We start from the raw sequence: 27,033 nt of genomic DNA on the forward strand, positions 1-27,033 counted from the left end.
ATTTAGTGATTGTTAGAATTATTACAAGCTGACAAGCTGCCAAACGTAGCTTAAAAGATGCAAGTTGGAGCTGAATTGGTTAAAATAGAGAGCAACTGAAGTAGTTTTTGACTTCCAGAAAACAATACCTAATTCTCATCTGATTTAATGCTACAAAGCAGTTTTGGCTGTTTTCATGGCTGGCATAGAATGCTAAAAGAGCGTCACCAGGCTACCTCAAGACAGGTTATAAACTAGGAAAGCAGCAAGCTGAGCTCTCACAGCACCCCTCTGCTGGGGTGCCTCTTAATTCTAACCAGTGCTCTCAGCTTCACAGAAAGATCAGATCTTAAAACTGTCTTTAGAACTAAATTGCAGCTGTTTATGTGATCTGGCAGCTGTGATGACTCAGAAATAAACATCAACTGAATAAAATCAGACAGCAAGTTAAACATCCTTAGGGAGAAGCGCTTCTGTTGACAGAGACAACCTTAAGCAACTCCTTAGATTCCTACCTTCATGATAGTAGGAACTCCAGCTGTTTCTTTAAGGTATGGGAGATCTTTAACACCTTCTAAGTGGGGGATTCTTTTGCCTGACCTGTGGAGCATGATTCCTTTATGAGGAGTTTATAAAAAAAACTCTCCACAACCCAGGAATTTTGAAGAAATGCATCAATCTTATTTTAGAATCCAAGTGCCTGTTATATATATGTAACCCTTTTACTTGTTTCTTTTGCTCAGTTCTATGTCCGTAACACGCTTGGAACCAGACTTACAAGCAAAGATCCAGGAGAACAGCCCTGAACTAGAACGTGTATACTTTAATAAAGGATTATAATTCAAGGAAGGGAAGGTATCTTACAAGGAGGATCTTGTGAACTTATTTTTATGTGCCACCATAGTTGAACTCAGTTTAACTGGTCCTCTTGTTAAACCACATTTTGATCATCTGCATTGTTTTATACTTAAAAACCTTTCCTCGCTGTAGTGTTTAAATTACAGAAGGTCACTTTGTCCACTTTGGTATTGATTAAAACTTTTAACCATACATATGCAGAAATGTTTACATAAGCTCTCAAGCAGCTACAATAATAAGCACACAAAGAAGAAGAGAAGCTATGATACTGGATGTACCACCTGTTCCAGTAAGGGGAGGCAGGGATCCCTTCCCAAGAAGTCATAAAGCAACTGATCGAAGTTGCCACCCTCTGGTAGCAGCAGGACGGGGAGCTGAACGTGTCAGAAGGTTGTGCAGGAATGGCTTTTTGCCAGGAGGTTGGTTAGGTTGTAGGTTTTCCCTATTGGCACAGAACCGTTTCTTTAGAGTTGACATTGGAGGAGCCTGGAGCTTCTGTACAGTGTGATACTGTTCAGCAATGCAAGCTGCTTTCTTCCGCAGATCCAGTTTTACCAGCATCATGTTGTTCTGCAGTTCTGCCAATGTTTGGTCCTGAAAAAATAGACAGCAGTGGTGCATTTAGAAATGTAACTCCTTGGTAATTATGAAGACTCTGCTGAAATTCGCTAACCAGCATACTAAATAAGGCCATACAGAAAAGGCTCCTACTGTCACTGTTATAGCAGTTCAGTAACAAAATAAAAACAGTTATGCTAAGAAAAAACAGAATCCATCATGCTGTAAACATGCTGCCATAGCAACTGTGATGGATCACAGTGGATAAAGGAATGAGAACTCTGAATTCTGCTTCAAGTGCAAACTATCAAGTGGCTAAACAGAAACAGTTGGGTCTCCTTTGGAGAGTTAAACATGCAATACAATTCAGACACTGAAGAAAGTTGCAGTATAGCTCCCTTAATGGAACAGGTATTTACGTGTCTAGAGAATAAGTCACTGATACTTGCAGCTACAAGAATCCAGGTCTATCTGCTGATTACATCAGAGTACATAAACTAATAACCCAGTGCAAGAAAGGATAACACGTTACCTGTCTAGCCAGGATGTCATCGCATGTACAAAGGGCTTCTCGAAGTTTCCCTGCGCCTGTACTGTGGCAGCATGCCCTCTCCGCAGACTGAAGAGATTCCCCAAGTTTTTGTAACTCTGAGCGCAGCAACCTCACATTCTAAAAGAGAGATTTAAAGCGAGCTGTTATCTTACCACTGTTTTAGTAACAAAGCTGCTCTGAGATAATCTAGACATGCAGTACTGAGGGAGATCTGAGTGAGCTACACTGGGATCACTGACAGCAGCATCTTCCACATCTGCACTGAAGAAACCTTCAACTTTCAGAATGCTGTCAACCATTTATTTGAAGGCTTGGAGACTGCAGCTCCAAATACATTTTAACTGGCAAGCACTTTGTGTTGCAAGAGTTTCTTTCTCTAACAGAGATATAGTTACCTTCTGTCCATCTTCCAGTTTCTTGTCTACATCCACAGTAATGGGTCTGGCAGAGGGAGGTGGCTCCAGTAATCTCTGGTATTTGCGCAACTCTAAGAATAGACGGAAATGAGTGAGCAGGAGCTCATTCATAGAATATTAGGTTTATCTTAAAGTCTGTCCTGCCCTTGAGACCACCTGCCACAAACAAACTGAGAAGAGCTCAGGATTTCAGTTTAAACAAAGGAACTTTAGATTCTGAACTAGGAGTTGAGCCTGTCTTACCTGATGATGCTGTATTCAACTCCTTTTGACACTGCTCCAGTTTGGCCTTAGTATCTGTCAGCTCCTGTTGCAGAGCATATGAAGCAGCCACCCGCTTTGACCGACGCAAGCCTTGATCTGAGTCCCTTTGCTTAGCATCCAGTTTTTGTTTTGCCTCTTGCAGAGCAGCTTGGAGCTCTTCAATCTTCTCATCACGCTCCTTGAAGCAAGTTTGTTCAAAAATTAATTTCAGAAAATCTTATGTTGGACAAATGGAGGAATACAAATGATTACACATCAGTTCCCAGATTAAGAGTTGAAAATCTGGAAGTCCAACTTACTACAAAATAGTCAAGATAAGAGAATTAACAAGAATTGTGGATCAAAGTTATTAAGTATGGATACAGCAAAAAAACCAAAATATTTATTCTCAGTCTTTGTAACCACCCTCCTCTTCCTGGACTTAAGTATCCCAAGCCCCTGCCACCTTCCTGCTGTCAATTCCATCCCTCTGAACAAACCTGGATTTCTTCCTGGTAATAGTCCGTCAGTGACTCCTTCAGGTTATTCAGTTTATCCTCATACAGTTCCTCCAGCATTTCCTTCTGTTCATCAATGTGTTGGCTACAAGGAAAGCAAACAACTATCTGCATCTGGATCTGGTAGCCTTTGATACCATAGCACACCCTAAACACAGGTTTTAAATCAGCCTCAGCTGTACCTCCACCATTGCTCCTTCTGCTGCATTCTCTCCTGCATCTCATTGCAGATCTCTGTACGGAGACGTATTTCTAGTTGTAGCTTCTCCTGCCTCTCCTGCACCAGCAGTTCTCGCGCAGCTTCCACTACATGCAACAAGTCCTGGAAGACAGAATCTCCCTTGCCCACATTGCACAGCACAATTACGACCTAAAGAAAACAAACTAGCTGATCCTGGATCTGTAAGACTGGGGTAATCTAGGTTTAGGATGGTTTTAGTCACTTGGAAAAATAAGCTGGTAGGCTTCTTCCCAGTTCCCTTCCCATGAGGTGGTTTAAAAACCACTCCAACTGGAGCTATCACCATAAGCAGCTTGCTATACTGCACTGCTCAAGGCTGCACATGCCTTTAATACCCTGATATGTTACAACTCAAATCTCAGTATTTCTTCCACCCCCCTCTTATCTTCCAGCTATTCCAGCTTCCCACTCGGAGTATCCAGAAAATCTGATTATTTTTCCTCAGTTTAGCCAACTGATTTAGTAATTCTCCAATCAAGATTTCCCTTATAGAGGAGAGATTATGGGTCTGCACCTGAGCTCTTACTGTCCTTGGTCCACAAATGGACAAGTGCTCTTAAGCACTCTTAAGCTTCAGATTTTGAGCAGCTATGGATGGAATATCTTCCAAAGATCCCTACTTTACAGTGTTCTAAGATCACATCTTTGAGGCTTTCTGTCATCGTTGCACTGAGTTCCAGGCCCCACCTTCCAGGTTAACGGTTAGACATATTCTTGATTTTCTATCAGTAAAAGTTGTAAAATAAATCACAACCCACCTCTCTCTCATAAACAGAGACATCTGCTTCATCTTCACTGTCCGTTTTCACTTCTTCCATCTCTGTAGCCTCTGTACCCTGGCTGGTTCGCCTGCTGTGCTCCTTGATAATTGACTGTATGGATGGAAGTCCCAGCTTCATGGGAGGGGCCTGAACAAGCTGAAAGGGAAAAGGCTATAATTACTGGTCCACAAAGGCTGGAGGGCTACTTAGCCTTTAAACATGGCACTTCACAGCATGCTGTCAAACTTTTCAGTTTAGCAGAGTTTGGAATTACTGTGGAGTTAACAATACACTGCAAAAACACAGGGAAGGAGTGCGTGCATTCTGAGGGAAAGGGACCCATTCCCATAGGAAGAAGCACCCTGAGCACATCACAACATTACTAAGTGTTACATACCTGACTGGCAATGGCTGAGAACTTGGCTACATACAGAGTTTCATCATATGTAGATGCACATTGATTAATGTTGACAATCATACAAGATCGCCCACGTCCAGTAAAAAAACCCTGGAACACACGGGTTAGCTTGCTGTCCCGGAAAGGAACCACAATCTGCTTCACCCTATGGGAAGAGACGACAGTGAGCCCATGGGAAAAGCAAGACAGCCTTCCCTACAACTTCCCCCCTCTGAAGTTCCAGATACTCACTTGGATTGCTGTTTCTGACGGAGGGCAGTGATGCAGCGACCCAAAGTATGGAGTGAAGTATTGATGTTGTTTGCTTCCTTCATTCGGTCCCCACTTATCTGGTCTTTGCAGCGCTCTGATCCCGCAAGGTCACACAGAGATAGCCTGAAAAAAACAGAGATGCTATCACCTGACCCACAAGACCTTCCTTAAGATACTTCCCAGATCCACAGCAACAGTTTAAAAAAGTCCACAGAATACCCACAAATCCTAGAAAGCATGAAACTCACTCGCTGATTTTGGGAACAATCTCACTGCCACCTCCTTGCAAATGTAGAATCCGAATGGAGAAGATACTGTGACTGTAAAAGAAGCACACAGGCATTTAAAAAGGGGAGAAAAAAAAAAAAAGAGACGTAATATTGAAAAGATTCTCAGAACTTTATATCTAAGAAATGTCCCCTCCCACTCCAGACCTGCGACTGGAGTTCTGATTCATGTGGGTGCTGGCAAAACTCTGGTTCTTCCGACCCAGTTTCAGGAGCCTCCAGGCTTCATCAGCATCACGGACATTGATCCAGTTCAGATCTGGAAAAGCAGGCATGCATTGGGCATGGCAGTTAGGAGATCGTAGCGTTTCCCTAACATTAATAAGCTTCACATCCTCTTTATCCAGGCATCTGAAGGGCCAGAGGACATTGTGCTCCCCAGCATATCACTGCTAAGCCACCCACTCCATCCTTAAGTCTCCCTCAGGTGAGATCCACCTAGAGGCCCACTATAAACATCTTTCAGGTAAATACCTTTCACGTAGGGGTTGCCAGTCTGGTCTTCACAGAGCCGCAGTGTCTGCCTCTTGCGGTTCTGACCAGGGAGGGCTGGTTCTAACAAGTCATAGATTAACTCATTGTAAATCTCAAAGAAAGAGACCCAGATGGAGAACTGCACATCTGCCGTGGTGCTGAGTGAAATACGATCCAGGTCAGCCCAGCGAGGGCCCGATTCTGGGGAAGAAAAGAAAATAAATCATGGCTGCAGTCTTTCAAAGGTCAGACCCGAGTAGTTCAGGAATAGACTGAAATGTAGTAACACCACCCCAGACTCAAAGCTATTCTAAATACCTCCTGCTATTTGGACATACGCAACTACCTTTGTCCAATTATACAGTATTAAATTCCCTGTGACAGCATCTTTACATGCAAGGACTGCCTATATACTTGATCTCAAGAAGCACAAGATATTTCAGACAAACTCTTCTTTAGCCTTAAGCCTTGTTACTGCCCTTTCTTCCTCTATTCCTCCAACAAGCAGGTAGTACAAAATAGGTTTCCAGATATACCTTCTGCCTGGCTGATGTCTGAATGGCTGGTAATGTGGCTGGATGAAGAGAGGCCAGCAACTCCACTGTCAAAGCTGCCACTGGTGGTGGCCTGAAGCTGAGATTCGGCACTGTGACTCCTTTTCAGTGATGTTAACAGCTCCTCCTATGAGGAAACAAGAAAAGCCATGACCAGGTGGTCGAACATCATTCATTCCCTAGTAAACCTCCTGGAAGCAATGTACTTACCTCCCACAAGCCCCCTCGCAGCATGCTCTGTTTCTTGGTCTCTTCCTGTCGAACCTGCCTGCTGTCCAGCCAGATCACATCATTGCAGAGCGAAGGCTTCAGGTCCATAGATTGGTACAGACGGTCCCCAACACTATTGAAGATAACAGCTAAGGAACGAGGCAGAATCCCACCATCTTTGATGCTGCCTGAAGAAAGAACAGGAAGCCATGGATTCAACAGAAATACATACATACAGCTACTTCAGATGTCTGCTACCACTTCATACTCCCATTACCCTGAATGGTGTGAGTCTTCCCTGAATTGGTGTTGCCATAAGTGTAAACCAGCCAGTTCTGCCCATTCAGTACATCCTTTACCACCTCTTTCATTGTTTCATCAAAAAACAATTTCTGCCCCACATCTGGTCCAAAGATCTGCAAAAAAACAACACAGAAAACAGCCTTATGTAGATCCTTCCTACTTTTTAGACTGCAGCTGATGGTTCAAATACTGCTTAGTCCTTAATGAAGGCCTCCATCCTCCACCACCACAAACAAACCTACCAGTAACTCCAGCCTGAGAGCCCTATAGAAACAGACCGTTCACTTGCTTAGTCCAGTAACACACAATATTACTACAGTCTTCATCATATTTAAATCTTTATTAACAAAATAAGAGCTTTGCATTTGCTGCTGAGGCTTGCAGAATCTATTTCAAAATAGATAAATCAATAAGGAAGACATCAGAAATGAGTAGAGAGAGTAACACAGCTCATACAGAGTACTGCTATTAGTAGTAAAAAGGCAGCTTTTTAAGTAGTATTGCTGGTTTAAGCTCAAAACCCTCTTAATTGGATTAACTGTTGTCTGTCCCAGTTACCTACCTGAGTAAATGAGAACCTATGTGCTGCTTGTCCCACTCCACGTTCTGTGCTCCGCATGGTGAAGGAGTCTTTGGGGGCTTTTAGAAGAAGGGTCTCTGAACTCTCAATGAAGACACAACCCTGAAAGAAAAAATAAATCACAGTGGCTTACAAGAGGTTATGACATGACAGCAAAGGAAAACTGGTTCTCCCAGTAAAGGACAAACACAAGTGGTTTATCAAGGATCTCACCTGGTCTTCCCCTTTTTCCAGCTCTGTAGGTTTCAGGGGTCGAACTCTCAGATACACCTTCAGTTTCCCATTAACATCTTCAGCAGTAGCCTGCAAAACTTGTACAGGTTAAACACAGCAGCCAGAGTGACAGTACACAGCTATCTGCCAGGCCCAGAGCAATAACAGGAGTCACTGATTGGAAGACACACAGTTACTCCATAATTCAGAAGCACCACCAGAACATCTTTCCATACATTTCCACGTTCACCAACATATCTTTGCCTTGTGTAGTGAAGCAGAACAAGAATCCAAAGACATGACACCAAATCCAGCCCTAGAACTGAGCACTGTGACTTGCAGAATCAAACTCTATAATCCAGAGATGGGTTATAAAGCAGGTATGTTTATCACAGCGTTGTGCAGCGCCGGGTGCAAGGGGGATAGCTCCTCCAAACTTGCACACCGTAAGGAGAAAAGTGTGTTAGATATATAGGTCAAGCTAATACATAATCAATAGCCTCCTCCTCAGTTTGATTACATATTCATTACATTCCCTATGGCCTCATTCCTCACAACCCCATTCCTTCATTCCTCCTGATCCCATTTCCCACAACCTTTGCTGTTATTATGGGGTGAAATTCTTCTTCTGTTTTCTTCTTGGTGTTATCTGCTGTTATTGTTCTCCCATGTCAGCATCATCTTGCCCGGGGGGGGGGGGATCTAATCCTCCTTGTCAGAGGTCTCCGGACAATTTCTTCTTATCTTTATTGCCCTCTTCTCTGGCTTTATTTTGACTAAGTGTCTGTCATTCCCCCTTTTCCTGCATTTTTAAATGTAAACTATCTACATTTACCCTTTGTCTTGGTTTCTGTGAAGTTCCCTTTTCCCTTAGTATAGCAAAGCGTTACCTTGCCTCCATTCTGGGGGCTTTGCTCACTCTTCACTGAGCTAAGGGGCATCCATTAATTGCGCCCTTCATTAGTAGGCTGCAGGTAACAAGAGACTCTTCTTGACCGTGTAGTGGAATTACTTAGCACTGAGCACAGAACACAGCCCTTATGACACACAGTGCGGGTAATAGGGCTCCATCCTCACCTGCTGGCTGCCCTCGAGACCAGGGGAGATAGCAGAGAACTCAGACAGCAGATCCTTGCGCACATCAGCACCGAACCCTGCAGCCGTGGATTCCAACACGGGGGAGGCGGCAGCACCATCATCATCAGAGAACAGCCCCGGGGACAGCAGCGCTCGATCCATGGCGACCCTGAGGGAAGGAACGAGGTGATGGCAGAGCAGCGAGCAGGCCCCAGCAGCACACAGCCCCAACCTTCGCTCTACACACGCACAGCTGCGGACAGGCCGTTACACAGCGCTCGTTCCCCACCCCCCGGGGTCTCTCCTCACCCCCGGGGCCCGTTCCCACCTCTCGGCCCGTTCCAGCCCCCCACAACCGGCCGTTCCCCGTTCCCCGCTCGCACCTCCCGGCTGCGCTGCCGATACTGTTGAGGTTTCAAACCTCGCCGCCCGCTCCCTCCGCCAATAGCAGCCCGCGGCTTCGTGCTCACCAATCAGAAGCCGTGTTCAGACAGGAAGGGCGGGGCTTTGTGCGCTCGGTGCTCCCGGCGGGCTGTGCGCAAAACTCCGCCCCGCCACAGCTCGGCCGAGGGCAAGATGGCGGCGGGAACGGGGAGTGAGTGAGGGGAGAGGGGGAACAGAATCGGTGGGACCGGGGAGGAGGGACGGAGCCGGTCCGCAGGCACGGTGATGGGGCGGGGGAGAGGCCGGGGAGAGGCCTGAGGGGGACCGAGGGAGGCTGAGGGGGGCTGAGGGGAGGGGCGGGGCCGACGGCCGAGCGGGGGTGGGGCCGACGGGTGGGGGGGCGGGGTCAGGTAAAGGGGGCGGGGACAACGGGCTGAGGGGGCGGGGCTTCGCTCCGAGGGGGCGGGGCCAACGGGTGGGGGGCGGGGCTTCGATCCGAGGGGCTCCTGCCGTGGGGTGCTGCATTGTGCTGCACTGCATTGTGCCCGCTGTCCCAACAGAGCACAAGCTGCTGAGCGCCGGCCCCACCGAGCCATGGTCCATCCGAGAGAAGCTCTGCCTCGCCTCGTCCGTCATGCGCAGTGGAGACCAGAACTGGTAAGGGGTGGGCACAGTGAGCTTCGTGTTATGGGTGCTGCGGGTTGGGGTGTTAGGTATGAGTCTGGAAATGGCTCTGCTGCTTCTGGAGTAGTGTGTGAAAAGGGATGTGTATTAATTGGTACGGAGCACAGGTTTGTAGGTTGAGTTATAGTGTGTACTGAGTTGGAGTGGGCACTCAGGGCTCACTGAGTCCAATTGACTCCACACACAGCCATTCAAATTCAGACAGGCAGCATTATCAGACACTTCTTAAACCATAGCAAGCTTGAATAGGAAGAGTTGCATCCAGGTAACACGTGCAAGAGCCATGTTTGCTCTTCCTGTGCTTGGTTTTGCTGCCTATTATCTCCCCACAAAGGGAAGTTTTCATTTAATTTATTAGAATGTGATTTTCAGAGCAAGAAATGGAAGCTCTTGCATTAGGAGTAGGCAGATACTTTTGAGTCTAGAAACCACAGTTGATTAACTCCTCTTAAAAAACTCCATCTTGGTCGATCCATTGTGTTAATGGGGACTGTTCTGTGATGAGAATTAAGACACCTTTTCATAGTGTGTTTGTTGGGGTGGGTTCATTGAGCAGTCATGTGCCATTTCTGCCCTGCAGGGTCTCAGTCAGCAGAGCCATCAAACCCTTTGCAGAGCCAGGCCGCCCACCTGATTGGTTTTCCCAAAAGGTAAGAGGCTGCCAATGCAGTCCTGGAATAAATGAATTCTGTATGTGGTATGGAAGGCAATAAGATGACAAAACTGAGAGTAGAATGATCAGAGATATGAAAAAGCTCCCTTCTAAGGGATGACAAAGTAACATAGAAACTTTCAGCATAAGAAAGGAATAAGTGAAAGGAAAAACAATAGATGCTTATACAATTCTGAGCAGCATGACAAGGGTGAACAGGGCGTAATTGCTCAGTGCCTTGTCCCATAGAGATGTTAGAGGCTATTGGGTAGGACTGACAGGAGACAGGCTCGAAGCAAACCAAAAGAGGCACGTGATCAAGCTGGAGTTCATTGTTGTAGGGTTTTGTGGATGCCCTTGTACTGTGGTGTGTCCAAGTGTTTGGGCAAGCAGCTGGGGTTATTGTTAGGTAAGGACCAGAAAGAAATTAAGATTATTAGGGGAGAAGTCTGGGTTTGGTTTGGTTTTAATGGCATTTACTATTTCTGTAGTTTTGTTAAGCTTGACTTAATACTATCTTGTCTTCTCCATTGGAATATTTTTGGTCCATGTTCACAGACAGAAGTGTTAAAGCCACAGGTTTTTTTGTGTCTTTGTTCTGAGTCAGCCTGGCCAGTGCTAGAATAAAAGAGTGAACTTATCTTCCTCCTTTTGAGGTATGCCAAGTTGTATCTTTGAGAGAAACTCTGGAGAATTCTGTTCATAAAGCATTAGAGTTGGTGCCCTGCAGCTTTCATAGATAGCCATTTGCTGACCTGACTCTTCTGATGTCCTCTGATTTTCTTTGTTTCCTTTCAGCATTGTGCATCTCAGTATTCAGAGCTCTTGGAGACTACAGAGACCCCTAAGTGAGTATAAAGTCTGAAGCAAATGCAGACTGGGAATAGTAGACAGCAGCCAAGAAAAACAGCAGAACTCAGATTTTCTGTTTCATTACTGCTTTGTTTGTCTCTTGTTCTACAGGAGAAAGCGTGGTGAGAAAGGAGAGGTGGTGGAAACTGTGGAAGATGTCATTGTGCGGAAACTGACTGCAGAACGGGTTGAGGAGTTGAAGAAGATTATTAAAGAAACACAGGAGAAATACAGGTATGTGGCAGAGGCAGAACTGTGGTGTGCCTGAAAATCCTGCTCTGATAAAGTGGCGCAAGTGGGACGATGCTTGGGGTAGAAGTGCATGTAATGGGAGCTTCTCAGGGCTTACCGTTTGGTAATAAGTAAGTAAGAAGATTTTCTGATTACAGGCAACTCAAGAAGGATGCAGAGTTGATCCAGGCTGGACACATGGATAACAGACTGGAGGAGCTGTGCAATGAGATTATGATGTGGGTTACCTAATTATTTCCACGTTATTTTCTTCTGAGGTTTTAGTTCCCTGATGTTTTGTGTTTGGCAGACATCTTTGGCTCAGTCCTTTTTCAATTGGGAGAAGAGAGATCATGCTTTGACCTCTGGGGGTGAACTTAGTTTAGGTTGTGGGGCACCTCTTTATGTGAGACATCTTTCAGAGCTCCCAGTATTGAGTTTGTTGATGACTTGCAAAATCAAGCTTGCCTCTACCATTTTGATATGCAACTGGCAGTGAAACTACCTGCAAATCGTGTTATTGTCTTGTTGGCCTTTGATTCTGCTTTCCTCCTCAGAGGGTTTAAGCCTGAGTCCACAAAATAGTTCATTGTTTTCTGGAGAATATGGGGTAGGGGCCAGTAAGATGATTGTGTGGGAGAAGGTAAGGGGCAGTGGAACACTGTGACAGAGCATTTTTATTCTATATACAGAAAGAAGAAAATGGAGGAGGAGGAGGCAGAAGTCAAGAGGAAGGCTACAGATGCTGCTTATCAAGGTAAACTGGACAGTTGCTTCTTTACTCTCCAAAGGGATGTGCTTCTGTTCTTCAGAACCATTGGAAAATACTGTGTCTTATGATCTGTTTCACGCGAGTTCTTTGCCCTAGGGGTGGAAGAGAGAGTTTGTATTCTTTTTCCAGCAAAATGTAGAGTGTTCTGATAAGAAAACAAAAGTGTATGTAAGAGGAATAAGGATTTGTCCTGAATGTTTCATCCATTTATAGTTCCTAGAGCAATGCAGTGAGCTAACCTAGCAGTGGAGGGATGTGGTAAATACCCAATTGCTAGGGAAACATGAAATTAAGGTGCATTACCCATTCCTAGTATTATCTATGAAGTGAGTGTAGTGTGATGCAGGAAGTTTCTGCAGTATAAATTGTTTTCTTAGGGTTCTTTAGTCAGAGGTAACTCAGGAGCTGTCCAAGATGGATGGTGTCATGGAATCCCATTCTCTTCTCTTTCAGCTCGTCAGGCCATTAAGAATCCACCACGAAGATTAACGGGTGTGATGGTTCGCTCCCCTGCAGGTTCAACCTCTCCAGGGGGAGACTATGCTCTGGGAGATCTGTCTCAGCCTGCTGTGGATGAGGCCAGCCCAGGGGTAAGAATGTTTCCCACAGTAAGAGGGAAAGACCAGCCTGGGACATAGGGTTCTGCATCCTTCACAGAACAGGAGCCTGGGGAGAAGCCTTTGGCCTATTCTGCAGACTTTTTGCTGTGGTAGTGCTGTAGTGTGGTTGATATGCAGTGCTGCTCAAGATACGTTTCTTCTTTGGTGGCTGTGATGATCAGGTGCCTGGATCAAAGGCTGTGTAGGGGCAGCAGTGGGTTGACCAGACAGTCTTCTGTGTGTGCCTGGGAAGTGGCGCTGCAGGACAGGGAAAGGGTGAAAGCCTGGAGTAGTGTAGTGAGTGAATGGAGTAGGTGTCTGTGGTGTGCTGGATCACTGCTCTTGGGGGAAGGAGCAAGTGGGACTAGTCGGTGTGGTGGAGTGTGGCTTTGAACAGTGTGGTTTTTCTCTTTCTCAGGTCACTCCAGGGACATTGCCCAGCACCCCAGTTGCCTCCTTCATTGGAATCCCTGACACCCCTCCAGGCTCTGCTCCCCTGGATGCCCCCATGACCCCAGTCACTGATGATTCACCCCAGAAAAAGATGCTAGGACAAAAAGCAACTCCGCCTCCTTCCCCTCTGCTCTCAGAGCTGCTGAAGAAGGGCAGTCTCCTGCCCACAAGCCCCAGGCTGGTATGGAGCTCTCTGCTCATATATACAAGCACACAAATAATCTGCTCCAGACTCTTCCATTGAAAAAGGGGGAGCTGCAAAGGCATTTAAAAGTATACTGTTCTGTGAGAATCCCAACAGAAGAGAAATTTGTGAGAGAGAATTATCCCTGTGAAGCCACAAAGGTGGGATCCTTTCCCAGCATTACTGTGGGTCCAGGGCTGCAGGTGTCAGCACACAGAACTGGCTGTCCCTAGTTGTAAGGAGCTGGAGTTGCAGGCTTTGGTAGAGGAAATGGTTCTCATGGGGCTGCATGTTAGTGAGAAGACATCATTCCATTCAGTCTCCATGGAGGTGTTCTTGGCGAGTTCTCCTTTGGGCTCACCATTCTTTCTTACCTCTTGGCAGAAGGTTGTGCTTCAGTCTTTATAATGGATCTTAGGGTAGGACTAGAATCATTCAGTTAAGTATATGACCAATGTTGAAGTTCTTCAGTCTTCTCCTAGTTGTTGACAGTCACTGAAATGGCTGTGATGACAAGTTATTTTGGCCCTTCTGGTGTTAGTGTCTAGAAGGCATAGGAAGGAGGGCAACTGTTGCTGACTTTTGAAAGCCCTGTCCCAAAGCTGCAGCCATCAGCCTGCACGTGCCATTGATTCCCTGCATTAGTGTTTGTGTGATGAAGTAGATGTTTTGCTGTTGATGATTTTTCAGTAATCATATTTGGGGTATTTTCTTAGCTTGTGTAGGTGTTCCATGCTCTGTGTTAGAGTGTTACACTGTGTTAGCAGTATAAGATGACAAAGGGTAGAGAATGGCTGTAGAAGTCTTTGGGTTTTCTTCGTATCAACAGAGTTGCTTTGCATCTGATTCAGAGTCTTTTATTGGTTTAGAGTGTGATGTTGACAGCGTTCCATCTTGATGTGTCAGTTTCCCTGAACTCAAAATAAGGGATAATTCCTTGCTATTTTAGGAGGTAGAGAGGCTAACTCTACAGGTATCCATAAGGAATTGTGAGATCCTTGTGCTCAGTAACTGAGGGAGAGCAATTGATGGTTTTGTCCTACCTTAATGGAAGTTTGCACTATAGCTGTATTGAAGTTGGAGAAGAATAGCTTTAAACTTGCATAAGGGAACCTTAGGCAGGGACTAGGCTGGACAAAAAGCACAAAAGAATTGTTGAGACAGCAAATGGTGGATATACTCATGAAGGTGCCTATCTGGCAGAGAATCACTGATGTGGTTTTATCTCCAGGAACTTCAGTTGTGTCCTCCTTTGGCAGGTTGGTGAAAATGAAATGGCAGTGGCTTCTGGTCACATGAACAACTCAGGAGTCCTGCTGGAGGTAGGAAGCGTCCTTCCAGTGCTGCACAGTGGAGAAATGCAGTCAGCACCTGGTGCTGTTCCTGCATCTCCTGCTGCTTCAGGTAATTCAAAAGGGTTTTTTCCCCTGTACAGTTCTCCTTTCAGAAGTCCCTGCAGCTTAGCAATGTTACCATTATGTGCCATAGTTTCACAGACTGTTTTATTTTTACTTGGAGAGATGAAGAGCATCTCTCAGCCTGCTTTGTCTGAGGGCTTCCTTACAAGTTCTGTTGCTATTTCTGTACCCTTTTTCCTTTCCCTTTTTTCCTTCTGAGAAGACTAATTCTTACTGGGGATAAATATATATATATATATGTTTGTATATATATATGGCTTGGTCTGAAATGGCTGAAACAGATAGATTTGATTGTCTCTGGTCCATCCAGTCTAGTTTTCTGGGTTTGATGCTGGCCTAATACCTGGCATTTCAGTTTAGAAATGAAAGTTGAATTGACAGGGATTTGGGGAAAATTGTATCTAGTGACTGAGCCTCAATGTGTCTAAATACAGCTCCCTGTGAAACTGCAGGCCTCATTTATCTTACCTCTGCTTCATCTCAGGGGTATGCTAAGAATTAGACTGCAGTGGACTGTGATCTCTAGAGAAAATTCCATAGGCTGAGGTGAGAAGGGACAGTGTATGAGTCTGTGCACTGAGTCCTTTCGGAACCTCCTGCCTGAGATGAAGTTCCTTCTCAGCTCGTACTAACAAAGGATTTGTTAATGTTGTCCACAACTGAGGTTTTATACCATTTGTTTATACATAATTCCAAATGAATAATCTTACTTTCCTTACCCATCTCTGTTCTTTAAGACCTTTTAATTTGGTCCAGATGGTTCAGTAAACTCAGACTGGAAATTATGGCTGAGTGGCAACCTGTGATAACAAAGGAAGTTTCCAAGAAAGACCTGCAAAGAGATTCCCTCTGCTCCCTTCCTCCTCCTGTGATGACTGTCTTGGCTTACCTTGTGTCTCTCTCTCAGCAATGGTGTTCAGATTTCCCATAATTATATTGGAATGAACCTTTGGAAGGGTATCTCTCTGCATGTGTGGCTTAGCCTGTCCAGGCCTTACTTTGAACACCATCATAGTCTGCATGACTTAATCTCTGACTGCAACTAGGAATCGTACGTTTTTGGTGCAGGTTTTCTTTACAGCTTTTGGGACTGTTAGGAGGTACTATTTAGTATATTCTCCCAGAGGAAGCCACCAGACAAGTGAAGAACCCAGTGGTGGCTGCTTCTCGCTCATGTGCTTTTCCCTTCTACTCTCTGTTAGGTGCTCCTACGCTTTCCCGGCTTTTAGAAGCTGGTCCTGCACAGTTCACCTCACCTCTTGCTTCCTTCTCCGCTGTTGCCAGCGAACCTCCAGCTAAGCTCCTGCCACCCCCCGTAGAGCCTGTGTCGCAGGCAACCATTGTCATGATGCCCACGCTGTCAGCACCATCCGTTGTGCCACCAGCTGCAGCTCCAGAAAGCGTAGTCACAGGTGCGTTCCTGAACTACGCACTCATAAATCATAGAACTTGCCTTGGGCTCAGCACCCAGCAAGCTCTCAGCTGGCATTTTAGCATCTCAGACTCTCCTTCCTTTCTGAAAGGATGGTTATGGCTGGGTTTTGGAGTAAACAGGTGGTGAATATGGGATTTAAACAGGGTTTGTTGGGTGGGAGTTGCTTGATCATGATTCAAGGGCTGGAACCTCTTTTTCTCTCTGCTGTGGTAAAGCAGGCATGTCACCAATATTTGTCTTTCATTTTTCTAAGCCATACTGTTGTGGGTGGAGCTGGGATACTCGCGACTGGTGCTTGGACTTAGCCATTGCAGTATTTGGTTTTGATTGTCACTCTCTTCCTTGTGCAGTGAGCCAGCCAGAAGCCTGTGTTTCCATGGAAGCAGTGTCTGATTCCCATACAGTGACAGTGTCCATGGACAGCAGTGAAATATCCATGATTATTGATTCAATCAAGAAAGAGTGCCTGGGTTCTGGAGCTGGCAGTACTGCAGGGTCTTCCAAAGATCACTGCATTGATGGGAAAGAAGACCTGGATTTAGCTGAGAAGATGGATATTGCAGTGTCCTATACAGGCGAAGAGCTGGACTTCGATACTGTTGGAAATATTATAGCCATCATTGAAGACAAGGTAAACAGGCAAAGCAGAGAGCTGGTAGCTTTTTTCCCCACTTTGAGTTAGGTTAATTTCAACTGGTTGCTGCTTGCCAAATTTAAGTAGCTTAAACAAGAAAGAAATAACTTTTTCAAAATGCTCGTTTTCACATTGTCAGTAGAAAGTGACACCTGTGTGACACCAGTGCCATGTTTAGCCTGGTGCTTCGCTTCAGAATACAGAAGGAAATCTCGTGTTGGATAAGGTTTGAGTCAGTGCCCTTTTTCTGAAACTGAGACTCCACAGCAAGTGATGGACCTCTGCTAAAAGCAACTCTAGATCTGTTACACCCAGCTTTTTCACAATTAGCTTGTTCCCAAATAATGTTGAATTATTTTTAGTCCCTTTTTCTGACTTTAGTCTGCATTTCTCTGCGTTTATTTTGGTAATAAAGGTAGACGACAACCCCGAAGTCCTGGATGCTGCAGTTGTTGAAGCTGCTCTGTCCTCTTTCTGTGAAGATACTGATGACCCTCAGGCTTTGCCTGGCCCATGGGAACATCCAATTCATCAGGAACATGAGAAACAGGCCCAGATACCCCAAGTGTCTGTGACTGTGAAGCAGGAGAGACTGGAGTGTGAGGAGCCAGAGGCAAAGGGAATTCGAGAGCTAATGGGCATTGGAGAGCTCGGATCAGAAATAAAAACAGAACCTGCAGAGCAAGAGCAGAATCAGCTGGGCCCTGAAGAAACCATGCCAGCAGCTGCAAGAGTGACAGAAACGCCGGAGCTTCGGAGTCAAGAGATTGAGGAGGACCAAAGAGCAGCTGTGGCAGCAGGAGAGAGTTCGGAAATTCAGATAGAATCTACCAAGGGAGAAGACACAATGCACAATACAGTGAAGACAGAGGTACGTGAGCTGAGAGGCTGCCTGGAACTGATGTGGGGAAAGAGGAGCAGTTGTAGTAGACAGGAAAGAAGTTTAGAGGAAGGATGAGTGCTGGGTTGAAGGTGACGCATCAATGAATGTGACTGACTGTTTCCTTGGGAGTCATACTGCTGATCTGTTCGATCTGCAGGGAACTTCTCTGCTTTAGGCAGTACTTTGATTAACTCCCCTGGCCCATGTACAGGATTGCTGTTGGGAAGGTGCTCAGTGAAATGCATTGCCTTGAGCTAGGTTAGAGCGAGTTTAGATGTGCCCACACCTTCACTGAAGTAAGCTGACACAAACGTCTAGATTTGTGCATTTCTCTTCCCTCCAGACCCCACCTGATGATGATTCATCCCCTCCACAAGTCCCAAATGTGAGTGAAGACTCCTCACAGGCTGATGTTCAGCACAAATTTGAGCTGTCAGGTAACTTAATACAGCTAGGAAATCTTTTACATGCAACATTATTAGTTGGATAGATGTCAGTGATCTGGTTCAGGTGTTTTGGGGAGGAGGGAGAAAAGTATATGTAGGAATAGAGGTAATTACTGCAGGACTGTAGGCTTTGGTACAGGTTCTTTTGTACAAAAGACTGCTTTAGAGAACCATAACCTTTCTGCTTCTCTTTCTTTCGCAGACTCAATGAAGGAGGAAGCCCAAGCCCTCTTTAGGAGTCAGATGAAGGTAATTCTGAATTGGTTGCAGTCATCTTGGTTTCACTAGTAATACCTCACTGCTGCTGCTTTCTGGCTCTCGCCTACTTAAGAGCAAAGCCTGTGTTCAGCTTTCTGCGCTGTAAGAAGTAATCAGCGTGAAGTTGGGAACTAGAGGGGAGATTGCTTCAGGCCTTATACAGCTGAGTTTGCGTGTTTCTGTGTTTGTGTTGTTGGCAGTTGGAGGTAAGGCAGGATAATAAACAGACTTTTGTGAAAGTGCCTGCACAGTTGTCAAGAAAATCACTTTGCTTGCTGAACCATAGTGCTTTGGAGGCTCTGAGTTGCTGCTGTAGTTGGCTGTGCGGACTTACAAGCTCTTTGTGTTTCAGGATGGACAGGGTGAAGAAGATGATGAGGATGGTGCCAGTGAGGCTGCCAGTTTGGAGGAGCCCAAAGAAGAAGATCAGGGCGAGGGATATCTGTCAGAGATGGATAACGAACCCCCTGTGAGTGAGAGTGATGATGGCTTCAGTGTCCATAACGCACCGTTACAGTCTCACACACTAGCTGACTCCATCCCCAGCAGCCCAGCCTCCTCGCAGTTGTGAGTATCAGTGAAGCTCTCTACCACACACAGGTGCAAATCCCAGGCTGTTTCCTGGGGGGAGTGCAGGATTCTCATTTCTGTTTTGCTGAGTGGGTCCAGTGGGGGAATTTGTTGATGATTTGTCTGGCACTAGATTGTCCTTACTCAGAAGTGCAGGTGTTCAAACAGTGCTGTAGTGCCAGGTCCCATTTTTTATATTTCTCTCTGGCTTGGGTTACTGTAAGCATGACAAAGGCAAAATGAACCGTAAGGTTTCTGCGCCAGGGCAGTATGGAGATTCACAGAGGAAATCATATTCTGTTTTTTTCTCAGCTCAGTGTGCAGTGAGGATCAGGAAGCAATACAGGCTCAGAAGATCTGGAAGAAAGCCATCATGCTGGTTTGGAGAGCAGCGGCTAATCACAGGTGAGTTTGATGTCTTGAGAACTGGCAGAAAGAAGTGACTAATCTCAGGCAAGTCTGTACTTTCCCAGCTCTGAGGCTTTACCTGCCTTGTTATGGGGAGATGATGAATCACACTGTTAGTGATAGCAGACAAATAAACATGAGAGCATGACACAAGTATTTGAGAATTGTTCCTCTATTGGCAGGGGCAGGGCATTCACTGGAATCTCTCTCTATCTCTTTAGGTATGCCAATGTCTTCCTGCAGCCTGTGACTGACGATATAGCACCAGGCTACCACAGTATTGTGCAGAGGTGAGTCTCAGCATTCTTATGTGACAAGAACTCTGGTGTATTTGCGTAAGAATTTCTGCCAGGAAGAGTCTAGAGTTCATCCATTGTTCAGACTGCAAAACTTGAAAAATACCTTTCTTCTGACATCATTCATTGTATTTCCCTAAGAAAAAGGGACACCTTCAGTAACACATACAAGTCTGTACACAGCCCTGTCCTTGAATGAAATACAGATTTGACCAGAACATTTTTTTATCAGTGAAGTGGTATGTGACTATCAGCTTCTCTGTTATTGTCCAAGGGTTGAATTTAAGGTGTGATGTTCCCACAACCCGGATTCTTTAATCAGCTCTTTTATTGCCTCAGAAAGTCTAGATTATGGAAGAGTTACCAAAATGTGCCTAAATAGTCCAGTGGTTGTAGCTGTGGCTCCCTTGTGTCACACGGAATGCTTGGAGAAGGCAAATGCCTCTCTTGAGGCAGCTGTTACATGTACTTACCATTCCTGTTAACTGCTGAGCAGATTGTGTCTCCTGATCTGAAGCCTTGGAACTCAGGAATGCAGCCTATGTGGGAACATATTCTGCTAAATTAAATAGATGGTCTAATTAGATATGTTTTAGTCCTTAGACTGCAAATGAGAAAGGAGAGAGTTACATGTTTGCATTGCTATTTTGAATGTATTTCATAGGCCGATGGATTTATCTACCATCAAGAAGAACATTGAGAATGGACTGATACGAACCACAGCTGAGTTCCAGCGTGACATTATGCTGATGTTTCAAAATGCAGTTATGTACAATAGCTCTGACCACGATGTGTACCATATGGCTGTAGAGATGCAGCGAGATGTCCTGGAACAGATCCAGGTAAAGTACTGAGCTGAGGCTGTTTCAGAACAGAGTTGTCTGCATTGGTCCACAGGTACAGGAAAGACTTCTGGAAGTGAAAATGAAGTTTCACTCACAGTGTCTTCAAATGAATCCCCATCTTTGCCTGCTTGTACTAGCTTAGGTGTTTGTGGTGAACTGGATTGTTAAAACTAACACAGTGAGATGTTTGTTTGGCTTAGCCCAGACTAATTTCAAACCTGATTTCCTTTGGGGGTGCACATATGCTTAGGCCAGCAAGAACTGGGGTGTGGTTCAGGAACAGAAATGAGCAACAAGATCAGTGAATGACAAGGGACGCAGCTGCTGCTTTTGGTGACTGTCAGTCTGTGCTGGCTTGAGGCACATACAAAACTGTCCTGAGATTGTCCTTTGAATATGTATCATTAGAATTTCTTCTGAAGCAGAACGTCCCAGCTGCCAGGGCTGTCATAGTTTGAACTGGATTTTTATAGTCCCTCCAGACTTGTGGCTGCTGAGGTGAATGGGGAAACTTATTCTGAGCAGCAAACAAGGAACTGAAACTGTCTCTGACCCATTCGTTCCCAGCCCTGTGGTTTGTGATAGCTGACAAGCTTTAACTGAGCTTGTTTTGCTAGAGAATCTTAACAGAGTATGGTTTTCCTGCAGCAATTTCTGGCTACACAACTGATCATGCAAACGTCAGAGTCGGGGATCAGCGCAAAGAGCCTGCGTGGGCGAGACTCCACTCGCAAGCAAGATGCTTCAGAGAAGGTGAGAATGCTGCACCCTGCAGAAGGGCGGCTGGTGTCTTTTGGAGGATCTCAAGATACCACATAAAGTTCCAGTACCAAAGATGTGCAGAATGTGTTTTTAGATTGGAATAGGTCCTGCATCTTCATGTGAACAATTTACTGTTATTATGTTTCTTTAACTAAGTCCATTGATTAGACTTCAGCTCTGGGGATGTACATCAACCCAGAGATGGGTCTGAGAGTCATGAGTTATTTCTGCAATCCCTATGTTTCTGTCCGTGATTTCAAGAGCAAGTGATGAAAAGTGTTGTGAAATGAGGAAATATTGGAGGAAATATTGGAGGAGGTGTGGTATGGCAGGAAGGTGAAGATGTAACAAATTGAAAACTAGGCTCTGCCATGTTCTTCACTTCCAAGTCAGGTTTTCAGAACCAGATTGTTACTGGAGTCTGGTTTGCTGTTTAAAACATACCATTGAACTTTGCATTTCCACATTGATCTGAGAGCTGATTACATGACCTCACCTGCTTTTAGCTGGTACACATAACATTGTGACAGCAAGGACTCCCTGCTTAGTTCAAGTAGAGAGTATGGCAGACTGCAGAGTGCAGTTGGTTTTAGTAGTACGGGCCTTGCCGTAGCTGGTGAGGGAATAAATATCCCTTTGCTAGCATTCTTGCTCATGCCTTATTCCTCTTCTGTGCATTTTTATGTTCCTGCCATGTAAGACTGAAGCCATGCGGGAAGGGGAGTGGGGCACATGTTTCTCTATGCTCACATGTGGGCTTGTTGCTTCTTTGTGGTGTGTGCATTTCCCTATCTGATATCTGATAAGTCCTTCTGTTTGGCCTTTTAACAGGACAGTGTCCCAATGGGCTCTCCTGCCTTCCTTCTCTCTCTCTTTGTAAGTATTGAAAGGCTCCAGCAGGTACTGCAGTACTGCTGTCATTGTCCTCTGCTCCTTGTCTGGGTGATCACTGCACTGTCACAGCGTCCTTCGCATTACAGCAAAATGTGTTTAACTTTGGGTCTGTACAACCATGAGCTGTAGAGACTAATCATTTCAGGTCCTTCCTCTTGGTTTGGGTGAGTGGGTGGGGCTTCAGTCTTTCTTCTGGTTCCGAGTATTCTTATTTTGTCATCTGCCTTGCTTTTTTCCACAACTGCTCTCCTGCTTTTTCCATATGAATGGGAAGACGCACCAAGTAATGCATTGCTATAGTTCTGACATCTCTCATGCTTATACAGCTGCCCCTTCTTCACATTCAAGGCCGTACAAAGGGCCCGGGGAAAGTGAGGATTCAGCTGCATTCTCTTTGTCGTTCACGGACCAGAAAACAAATAACATACTCCACAGAAATACCTTGCTCTTTGCCCGTGGTGAGCTGGAAGTGTTTGCAAAGTGTTCCCGAGTCTCTGAGTTGCAGGGAGGAGAGAGGGGAGGAAGATGGAGAGTTTATTTTTTCTCTCGCATATATCTAAAGACAGAGGAGTACTCCAGGAGAGTCAGCATGTCAGCCAAAGGGAGAGGGCAGCGGATCAAAGGAAGCTCTCAGCTCGCCTTCTGCTCATGGAAAGGAGCTGTACGGAGAAGCTAGGGAGCTAGTGCCAGGGTCACTCAACTGGAGGAGCACTTCCTGTAGGGATCAGCAGCTGCTAAGGTAGGTTAGTCAGCAATTTCCTCTTTCCATCTTAAAAGCCAAGCTAGAATCTTATCACTTTGGAGAAAGCCTGCACACTACAGGCTCCAAAAGCATCTGTCTGGGTGAGAAACTTTTTGCCCGTCTCTGTCCTGGCCACTGCTAATGTGCAGAGATGCTGCAAATCCCAGCACCCATGCTGTATCCAGAATGAATTCTAGGTAGGTCTGCAAGCAGGCCTCCCCAGGCCTTCTTAGCAGAGCTTCCCTTTTTCTCCTGTTTGGAAGGCATGAAAAGCTGTTCCCAGATGCACGATTTCTTACCTCCATGTGCTGGAGGAAATGTTTTGTGCTTAGGGTTGCATAACTGATTTCTGCTAATGCCAGTCTTTTTGTTTGCCTTGTGACTAGGATGGAGGCACCAGAGGGCGTCGCTGTGCCATTGAGGCAGACATGAAGATGAAGAAATGACGCCGGAGAAAAAAAGGAAAACCCAGCACTTAACATCCAGAGCTGGAGCGCAAGCGAGATGCTGTTAAAGCTGTTAGAGGAAGAAGAGCTGCGGGTCCATTTCTGGGACCTGTTCCACCTTCTTGGCTCGAGTTTGGGAAGCGACGTCTCATCAGAATGTGTAACCCAAAGAAACTTCCTTGGAGGGGAAGACTAGCCCCCCTGCCTGTTCTAGGGCAGTCGTCTTGGGCTTCATCAGTGTTCTGGTGTTAGCTAGCAACTGGTGGCTCGTATGTACTGTAATGTGAAGTGTACAGATTTTTACTAGTGATGTGTAAATGTGTATGTATATTAAAGCCTTGGGGGAAAAAATCCATTATGCAGTGTGCAGTTTTCTGAGCATCACAGCTCTCTTCAGCGAGGAACGCTGCTTCTGTATGAGTGTGCATACAAACCTTGAGTTCCTGCAGATACAGCTCACTTCCAGTTACCCTTTAGAAGCACATAAGCAGTGCGTTGCTTTGTACATTAGAGACAGTACATTAATCATTAGAATGCTGCATAGTGCTCGGATGGAGGTGAAGGTTTCCTGGCTGGTGTAAGGATATGGCATTCTTGTTATGAAACAGAACGTCTGACCGTGAAAAGTGGAAATGCTGCAGTCTCACAGGAGCTTTCCTTAAGAGTCTGGTATATTGAATGCCATGTTCTTTGCCCAGAAATTAGATAAGAGTATGAGTTATGGTGAAAATGTTTCTCACAGCCGTAAACATGCCTCTATCTGGTCTCACAGCAGAAAGTTGGAACTGGTTTTTTTCAGTTGGTTGTTACAGTTCTTAGCAACACAGATGACTTGAGTTGAAACTCCTGGCAATGCTCAATTTACCTGATTTTCTGCTAACTTCTGTGCATCTTCTTTTTCCCCTCATTTACATTTACAGGAGAAAAGAACGACAACACAAAAAATCCCTTGGTCTTGATGCTTGCAGCAGCTGGAAGGTGTCTTTACATTTGTGTGTGTGTGGTGTGTACAGGACTCAGATTTCTGTCACACATTGCAGGAAGATGTCATTACAATTAATGGGAGGAACTGTTGCCTTAACTAATGAGAGATCTTGACTGTCCCAAGTTCTGCGTTGATGTTTGTTGTGCCTGCTGTGTCGTGTACCACGCTTGATTAATGTAAGGTGTTATTTCCACCAAGGGTCACTCTGTGCTCGGTGCTGGAAATGTGCAGTCCTTGTTACTGATTCATTGTTCCTCACTGCTGAACTTGGGAACAAATTTCTCATTTGAATTTCTACGGCCTCCATCTCCAGGGGATTCTCATGACACAAAAAGTCAGAGGGTTCTTTTGCTTTTTGCTGTTTTGTGGACTCATGTAAGCTGGAAAGGATCTCTCAGGATCATCTAGTCCCAACCTGCTGCTCAGAGCAAAGCCAGCTTGAAACCTAGAGCAGATTGCTCAGAGCCTTGTCAGGTTCTGAAAATCTGCAAGGATGCAGATTGCATCATCTTTTTGGACAGCTTGTTTCAGTGCTTACCCACCCCCAGGGAGTAAACATAGTCTGAATTTCCCTGGTGCAGCTTGTCATCACTGCCTCCTCTCCTTTCGATGCTGGCCATTGAGAAGAGTCTGGCTCTGTCTCCCCTGTAGCACCTCTGTCTCTGTTTGACTGTGTTGGGCAATGGAAATTCCAGCACGTGGGAGGATCTCTGTTGTACCCACTGGTAACTTGCTTTCATTGTGGAAAGCTGCTGTTCGTTCTTACCCTCGGTTTCTTCCTTTAACCACTAGAGGTTTTTCCCTACTCAGAGAGCCCGTGACACTTTAATAGCCTGTAATGATGTTTAATAACTTCAGAAATCTAAAATGGAGCTTTCCCTTCTGTAGCCCTGTTGCCTCTTTCCCAATTGACCGCCTCATTTTGTACTTTGCAATGTTTTGTGCTAATCTAAGTACAGAGCCCATGCTGCATCTCCCTAATCCACCTTTCTACAGACAGAAATAACAACTGCTCTTTTGTTTTTCTCTGCTATGGCAAAGTCAAACTGCAAGCTACGCAGCAATATAGGTTTGGTCACATTATAATTAAGCTTCTTAGGGACTCACGAGTCCAAGTCATTCTGTGCCTTACTCCCTCATTCCAACTGTTCTAAAACCTCCCCTGTTGACATTTTAATTGGAAATAGTCTCTATCTCAAGAGAAAGTCTCTCTGGGACGTCTGTGATCTCCTCTGTGGCAACTGCTGATAATTACAATTAATGCAGGTTTTCCAACTGACCCTGTTTCCCCCTGAGGTGTTTGGCACTGATGGTGCGTCATCCCCACTGATCATCTGGCAGCTTTCTGCTTCTGATGTTCGTTGTTGTTATTTGCTTTTATGTCTTTAGCAAATTGTTCTCTTTTTTTTTTCTCCCTTTTATTTTTTTGCCTGCTTTATTGCGGATTCTACGTTTCATTTGCTGGAGTTCGGGCTTTTATCATTTTCCTTGTTTTGACACGTAGATTCCTTTCGAAGTCCATCTCCTTTATATCTGACAGCTTGTTCTTATATCATGCGGTGTCTGATCTCTGCAAAGTGCACTAAAACTTTCCCGTTTGATAACGATTCCCTGTTGGCAACTTACGTAAAGTCCGCAAGGCAGTCCTTAATTAAAAGTTGAATTCCCTCTCCTTCATCCCTTATTTTTGTACCAAATTGGTATAGAAGTAAGCAGCCTGTAATTATTTCGCTCATCCCGCTTGTCTCGCACTAATGCCGCTGCTCTGCTCTCTTGCACCCTCAGTCTTCCAAGACTTAGTTGAGCTGAACATGAGGCTGAAGATCTTTTTAATCGGTGCTTATGCCTAAGTTACCCAGGCTTCCTGGTTTTAGATGGTTATCCCTCTGAACTGCAGTACAGAAAGATGATCACAAGCAATTGGATTACCCTCGCCTAAGGCTTTTCTGTTCCTTGGCAGAGCTGTGGTGACTGGTTATGCATGTGCAGCCAGCTCTGCCCATCGTGCAGTGCTTTGGGCACCGGTAGTCATCAGATGAAATCAGTTTGCCCAACTCCTTTAGCTGGAAGCTGAGAACAGGTAATGTTATCTCCTACCTCATCAAATTTTATCTGCTCCTGCTGAAGTTTACTTTGAAACAGGTTTCAGGAGGGAGGCCAGTGAGATCCCAGCTCTCACTGTAAGTGCATAAAAGAAAAAAACAAATATTCTCATCCCAAACCCAGTGGATTCTTTATTTCTCCCATTTATGCACCGTAGGCTGCATTTGCTGCTGTGGCAGCAGTCCTGAGAACGCCAAAGGAAGTCAGGGAGAAATGTGCTTGTTCAAGACCCTGGAGAGATTAGGTTGTACATAATTAACTGAAAACTCTAAAGGGACGGCTAATGAATGCTTAGAATTCTCCATGGGTGCAGCATCCAGGAAGCTGAGTTCACTAGCAAGATACAGATTTTCCTAACAGCCATTTACTGTTATTAGGGTGATTCTACAACCAGTTCTCCTGACTGCAGAGAAATAGTGGTGGACTCAGACTCTGGGAGAGACTTAGGCTTGGATTAATGAGTGGAGATGAAAGGGGTGGTTTCTTCGATCTTACAAGAATGCTTTTACTTTATGAAATGTGTGTAGAACGGATCCATCAGTGGATGAGTGTGTGTGGTTCCAGTTCTGGCTCAGGAACACCAGTGGCCACCATCCAGTTAA

The 27,033-nt window shown here is 45.3% G+C and overlaps 3 protein-coding genes across 9 annotated transcripts in view; 2 read left to right on the forward strand and 1 right to left on the reverse strand.

Moving 5' to 3' along the window:
- The window catches only part of SFXN1 (sideroflexin 1), a 31,690-nt gene extending 30,661 nt beyond the window's left edge, over positions 1-1,029 (forward strand). For 3 of the 4 annotated variants that reach the window (XM_015876154.2, XM_015876152.2, XM_015876153.2), the window contains one exon: positions 723-845. In XM_015876154.2, coding sequence (XP_015731640.1) covers positions 723-819 — 97 coding nt within the window. In that variant the 3' untranslated portion in view covers positions 820-845. Of the gene's footprint in view, positions 1-722 lie in introns of all 4 variants that reach the window. The other variant, XM_015876151.1, reaches the window with a different exon arrangement.
- On the reverse strand, positions 783-8,986 carry KIF20A (kinesin family member 20A). 4 transcript variants are annotated; one of them, XM_032447522.1, is made up of 19 exons: positions 8,966-8,986; positions 8,496-8,664; positions 7,419-7,508; positions 7,188-7,307; positions 6,600-6,738; positions 6,323-6,510; positions 6,095-6,239; positions 5,559-5,759; positions 5,232-5,343; positions 5,046-5,117; positions 4,777-4,920; positions 4,525-4,690; positions 4,125-4,283; positions 3,308-3,447; positions 3,108-3,210; positions 2,608-2,806; positions 2,344-2,435; positions 1,928-2,065; positions 783-1,431 (listed from the first exon to the last, which is right to left on the reverse strand). In XM_032447522.1, the coding sequence occupies exons 2-19, from the start codon at positions 8,655-8,657 to the stop codon at positions 1,159-1,161; spliced, it is 2,643 nt and encodes an 880-aa protein (XP_032303413.1). In that variant the 5' UTR covers positions 8,658-8,664; positions 8,966-8,986; the 3' UTR covers positions 783-1,158. The 4 variants fall into 4 exon arrangements, with proteins under 4 accessions (XP_032303413.1, XP_015731630.1, XP_015731631.1 ...); XM_015876144.2 differs by having other exon boundaries at positions 8,879-8,982; XM_015876145.2 differs by lacking the exon at positions 8,966-8,986 and adding an exon at positions 8,824-8,904.
- Positions 8,977-23,698, forward strand: BRD8 (bromodomain containing 8). Its single transcript, XM_015876140.2, has 21 exons — positions 8,977-9,090; positions 9,440-9,536; positions 10,144-10,213; positions 11,014-11,063; positions 11,179-11,301; positions 11,457-11,537; positions 11,991-12,055; positions 12,524-12,660; positions 13,088-13,303; positions 14,566-14,710; positions 15,927-16,136; positions 16,510-16,790; positions 17,209-17,664; positions 18,020-18,113; positions 18,325-18,371; positions 18,733-18,947; positions 19,263-19,355; positions 19,580-19,648; positions 20,319-20,496; positions 21,148-21,252; positions 23,284-23,698. Exons 1-21 carry the CDS (start codon positions 9,072-9,074, stop codon positions 23,341-23,343), a joined length of 2,811 nt encoding a protein of 936 aa, XP_015731626.1. The 5' UTR covers positions 8,977-9,071; the 3' UTR covers positions 23,344-23,698.
- The last annotated feature ends 3,335 nt before the right edge of the window (positions 23,699-27,033 follow it).

Source organism: Coturnix japonica, chromosome 13 (assembly GCF_001577835.2).
Source record: "Coturnix japonica isolate 7356 chromosome 13, Coturnix japonica 2.1, whole genome shotgun sequence".
Taxonomy (NCBI): Eukaryota; Metazoa; Chordata; class Aves; order Galliformes; family Phasianidae; genus Coturnix; species Coturnix japonica.